At 58.2% G+C, this 5,716-nt stretch overlaps 1 protein-coding gene across 1 annotated transcript in view; it reads left to right on the top strand.

Moving 5' to 3' along the window:
* LOC123520899 overlaps window positions 1–3,989 on the top strand; it is a 13,018-nt gene extending 9,029 nt beyond the window's left edge. Inside the window, exon 6 of the mRNA XM_045283575.1 lies at window positions 912–3,989. Coding sequence (XP_045139510.1) covers window positions 912–915 — 4 coding nt within the window. The 3' untranslated portion in view covers window positions 916–3,989. The remainder of the gene's footprint in view (window positions 1–911) is intronic.
* Window positions 3,990–5,716: the final 1,727 nt, after the last annotated feature.

Raw genomic sequence — 5,716 nt, forward strand, 5'->3', positions numbered from 1 at the left:
GTGTGGTTGGGTTTGTGTGTGAGTGTGGATGTGTGTCATTTGTGTGTGTGTGTGTGTGTGAGTGTGGACGTGTGTCCTTTGGCTGTGGGTGTGAGAGATGACAGCTTCAAACCTACAGGAAATTGGCCAGGACAACACGGGTTTCTTTCTTGGGTGCCTATGAGAACATGCTGCTGGCCGACAGTCTGGCCATCCCCGGGTCCCCCGACCGAGGTCTCTGGGTGGTATGGCCATCAAACCGAAAGGGGACACGGACCCTGATGCATCGCTAACATCATTGTGGTGCAGCCACTGCATAACGCACCCCCCAAAGCCACCCACGCCTGTCTGAGTGCTGCCCTGGGCGGAAGGGCCTTTAGTGGGAGCAGCTCTGAGTCTGCCCATGTCTGTTCGGCATCTTGCTACTTCTGAGCACACAGGAAGCTGGGTGTAGACAATTGGTCTGCTGCTTCTCCTCAGCTGCTGCTCTGCTGTTAGGTCGACCCACTCACGGTGAGTGGTACGACCAGAGGAAGTCCCATTCCCACTGTCTGCTTCTGTTCTGAGCGGTGTGACCCACAGGGTGTCCACGGGCTGACTTTGGGAGCAGGGTCCCAAGCCTTTCTTGCTGCTCTCTTTGATCTGGACGTTCTGAGGAGCCTCCCCTGACAGATGGTGGCTGAAGGCTGCACATGACGTGCTCTGGTTGGGCTTGAACCAGGGTCTCCCCAACGGAGGGCAGGCTTTTGACTGCTGAGCCACCATCCGCCTCCCTCCAGGTGAGCTGGGCCTTCCAGCTGGAGGTGGTGCCTGCTGCAGCCACGCCACGCCTGTCCAGGGCCTGTAGCTTCATGCTCTAGGTGACCCCCAGAAGAGAGATGTTGGCTCCGTATTTCCTCTTCAAATGGCTCCCACTCCGGTTGTTTTTCCAGATGAGGTTCTGAGGCCCATTGGCAGATTAAACAGCACATCGAGACACAGACCTGCTCTGGCATCCAGGTCTGTACGTCTGGGAAGCACTGTGTCTGTTATCCAGTCTTTGCGCACACGCGGCAGTGCATGTGCGACTCAAACCATTGTCCACCGCCCCGTTGGGTGGGAGCCTTCTTCACGTGGGGGGTCTGCTGTTATCGTTAGGGGCATTCCTCAGGTTTCAGCCTTAAGATCAAGATCTGAGTCCGCCCGATCGTGTTCCTGAAGGAGTGCTGGCGTTCCCTGGGCAATGCATGCCTCTCGCACGGTTCTGCTACCTTTCTTTCCTGTCTTACTACAAAGGCCACAGGCTGGGGGTGCTGGGCTCGTCGCTGAAAGGGACGAGGCCAGCCCAGCCTCGCTATCAGTCAGAATCCAGGTTTCTCCTTATTTAACAGAGGCCTGGTGGGGATGGTCTCCTCTCCGTTGTGAAAAGGGAGATCTGCCGTGGGCGGTATTCCCAAGCAGGCTTTTGTCCGGGAAGACTCCACTGGGGCTAGGAGACTGCCCTGCCTCTCTGGCTGTCCCTACTCATGTGGCCTGGCTGGAGACTGGCAGTGGGTCATCCTCCACTTCCGGTTCCCAGCTCTGTATCCCAGACTTCCCCTTGCTTCTCCCTCCAAACACCAGCCCTAAGAGACCTCCCGAAGAGAGAGGGCGGACGCCTTGCCACCTCTCGGGCACGCTCCACTGTCCTGCCCGATGCAAGGGAGTGGCCCTGCTGCCGTCCTGCCCGGTCCCCACTGCCCACACTGCCAGCTGCTCTGGGCTTCCTGGAAGAACTTGTGTGGTCTCAGTGGTGACCAGTCTCCTGGTTCCTGTGCGGTGGGCAGTCTGCTGTCTCTTTTTTCTGTTTGTTCTTCCTGTTTTTAAGATGTCTCAGTGTCTTGGTGGGAGGAAGGAGGAGGAGCAGTGTAGAGCGCCCCCCCTCCCCCCTCCCCTCCAGAGCCAACATCTAACCTGGCCGGCTGCAGACCCCTCGCTCCTTAAAAAGAGCATGTGAACACAGAGGACACGAGTCCCCCGAGATGGCCGTGCTTGACACAGTTGGGGGCACGTCTGGCATGCTGTTCTTCTGTGCAGACAGATGAAGGGAGAACCCTGTCCTCTCCCGGGTCATGGGCTCAGATCTGACAGCTGCTCTGGGCAGGCGACACCGTGCTGTGGGGCGAGGGGCAGGTGAGGAGGCATGGGCACTAGCCCCTTGGCCCATAGCAGTGGCCCCTCGCTCCTGAGGGGAGGTAATTGGCTGCTCACCCTCCAGCCCTGGCACAGGTTGGCACTCTGACCCTCGGCCACTTGTGGAAACTGGCAGCTTCTGGGCAGGTCCGGCCATGGGCCCCATCCACCAGGGGAAGCGCTTCTCCTGGTATAGGCCAGGTCCTCTGGCCAGCAGTGGTTTTCCAGCAGCTCTGGACCTGCCCACTGGGGTTCGGAGCGAAGGACAAAATGACAGCCCTGAGTAGAATCTGAATGAAATGTCTTTCCCAGCAGGGGTGCCTGCAAAGGCACTTTTAGATGCACGTGGGAGAAACCCGGATTTCCAAAGTCTGGAAATGTTACGAACGCGCGCGCACACACATACACACACACACACTTTCCCATGCATTACAAAGCGGGAAGTGCGTGGTTATTTCAGCTCCCGTGCTCCCTGAGATGGTGTGGGGACTTTGGGGGCCACAGGGCACTCAGAGGGCCTTCCCGTGGACCAGCCGCTCTGAGGACGGAGTGTGTCATCAAAACTGGGGGCGGGTCAGGAGGGCAAGGCCTCCCTGGCAGTGCCACTGATCTTGCAGACTCGGAGTGCGGGTGCTGAGACCTGGGGCTGGGCGACCAGAATGTGCTACATGGTGGCTCATGCATGCACTTTGGGAACAGATTTGACTGGACTCCTGCCCCCTCTACACTGCCCACAACTCCTCATCTCCATGTTGGCTTCTGGCCCCAGACTGCAACCCCAGCCCACGGCCACGCACCAGCACTCTGCTCCAGCCCCAACAAGCTGCCTGTGGGGTGAGCGGGGCACAGGTGATGATGATGATGGGAAGGCCTGGAAAGCCTATGTGGCCCGGGCCACCCATGAACAGGTGATGCGGAAAAGACCGCCATGGGCACAGTGACAGACTCGAGTGAAAAAGGGAGGAGATTGCACAACAGCCGTCTGTGCCGCTGGTCTGACTGCATCTGGTGCCCACCCTGCAGCCACAACAGTGTGCCTTCGAGAGTGGGACACTCAATGGCAAAGGTTGGCAGCAGGTGCCCTGAGGCTGTGGGACCTTGCTGTGTGAGATGCACTGTCCTTGGTGCATACAGTCGAGGTTGTCCACGTATTGGACTCACAAGATTAACCCACCCACTGCCATCGAGTCAATTCCAACTCACAGTGACCCTACAGGGCTGACGGGAACTGCTCCTGAGGGTTTCCATGAGGGAGCAGATGCCCAGCCTTCTCCTGAGCTCAAGGTCAGCGGATGGTCTCCATCCACCACCCCCCCCTTAGGAAGCACCAGCAGGCTAATGAGCTGCCTGAGACGTGAACTCCCTTCACTGAGTGCAGCCAGCCAAGAGGAGGTGCCTTGGCTCTGGGCCCTGCTTATGCCACTGACCCAAAGTCAGAACACACCCCGCCTCAGAGTTGATTCCAACCCGCAGTGCCCTCATGGACAGTGAGGAGCTGTCACCATCATGAACGTGGCCTCTCGCAGTTCCTTCTCGGAGTGGGGAGTGGGCGAGCAGCTGAGCACACTCTCCACTGCCCTGCTTCTCTGCGTTCAAACCAAGTGCCACAGAAATGGCTTACGTGTCACTCTGAAGAAAGGTTTCTTCCCAGGAAGACCCAGACTCCACTTTGGGGAATCCACAAGACGTGCAGGTGAAGCTACTTTAAGGCCATGCTGACTGAGGTGCAGACAGGGTGACGTCTAGAACAGAGGATGCGGGAACTATTCGGAAGTCCTTTTAAAGCTAGCCGGCAGATCACCAGCTTTGGGCAACAGTCTCTTCTGTTAGTTTCATAATAAAAAGAGGTATGTACAATACAATTTGAGTTGTTGGTCTTGCACCTGGGAGCCCTGGGGCCCTGCTGCGTTCTGAACTTTCTGGGCTGGGCATGTGCTAGGGACCCCCTTCCTGACTCATGGCTTTGTCCTTGGACAGGGCAGAACAGCCCCTGTGGGTTTCTGAGACTGTAACTTTATGGAAGCACACAGACCCCTCCTTCTCTCATGGAGTGGCCGGTGGGTTTGAACTGGCAACCTTGTGGTTAGCGGCCCAGCGTGCAACACACTGCACCACCACAGGGATCCCTAGCAATGTGACTGGAGGCACATGAATATGGAGTTTCCTGGCATATAGGTAAAGCCCCAGTCTTCAGATCCTCATGGGTGGCGAGAGGCGTGTCTGGGCCAACCGACCTCTTCCCCTCCTCTGCCTGTGGGAAGCTGGGGGAGGTGTCCGAAGGAGACGTGTCCTGCTCCACCAGGTGTTTCCTTGACCACAGTGCAGCCAGACAGAGACCTGCGTTGTGCTCTTCCTGTCAGCGCCTATTTGTATTCTCCCCGTCCCCAGCAGGCGCCATGGGTCAGGGGACCAAACCTGCAGACCCTCCTCTGAGGGAGACCAGGGGCCTTCAGGCAGCCCGGGTGCTCAGCTGGAGGGAGCCTGGAGCTGAGATTCTGACTGTGTTCATGTGTGACTGTGTGTGTGTGTGTGTGTGTATGTGAATATGTGTGTGCATGAGTATATGTTTATGTTCAGGTGTGTGTGAATGAGTATGTGTATGTATACGTGTGTATGTGAGGGTGTGCATGAGTATGTGTGTGTGTGTGTGTGTGTGCACGCACCTGCCTCCTCACTCTATAGTCATCCAAGGTGGGGTGGGTAAGGCCAGGGCCAGGCGGCAGCGGTGGAGGGGATGTAACGGGAGGGTGCTGGTGTTTCCCCGGTGCAGGGCTGTCACTCCTCAGGTCAGGACTCTGGCCCGGGCTGATCCAGAGATAAACTGAATTACAAGTCACCCGACCCTCTGAGTCAGCCCGGAGCAGAGGATGGATGGATCTCACTCAGCCAGGTTCTGGGCAGCTGGAATGGCTCTCCCCAGGTCTCCTCCCATCTGCTCCTTACTGGGGGTTAGACCTGGTGGGAGGGTGTGCTGGGGATCCAGTGGGGAGGCCCTAAGGGAAAGACACTGTCCCTCACCTCGCCTAGGAAACCCATCTGACCTGTGTCTGGGCTCTTGGGAGGCCCCTCTGAACCCTCCGGAATTTACGAGTGACTGGAGTCCCCTTTCTGCTCAGCAGATGCCTTGGGTGGAAAGCCCAGCAGAGGGGAGGGAAGGGCAGGAGCTGGATCCTGTAGCCCCTGACCCCTGGATCCCACCTCCACCACGGGCCCCAGTGAACCAACACAGTTCCCTAACAGACAGCCTTCTATGCACGTTCCCCTGGGGACAGGTGCTCCACCTGGAGCCTCCCAGGCTCTCACCTCCCACCCACCCCCAAGGGTCTCCCTTTTGGAGCCTTTGGGGCCAGTTGGTCAGAGTGAGGGGTCCCCAAGGACCTGAGAGGTGGACAGTCCGCACACAGGGAAGTCTGTCCCAATTTCAGTCAGCTGGTCTCAGAGGCCTCGGCAGCCCTGTTGCCCTGCCCCAGGGAATGGGCTTCTGGGAAATCCCAGGGTCCTGCTCAGCCCCTGTGCACAGTTCTACAGGCGACTGGCGGACAGAAGGAATAAACGGCTGGGAGGCTTGGATTCCGGGCCCACGCGA

This window comes from Echinops telfairi, unplaced genomic scaffold, assembly GCF_000313985.2.
Source record: "Echinops telfairi isolate 266 unplaced genomic scaffold, ASM31398v2 ScPeMD7_5;HRSCAF=22, whole genome shotgun sequence".
NCBI lineage: Eukaryota > Metazoa > Chordata > Mammalia > Afrosoricida > Tenrecidae > Echinops > Echinops telfairi.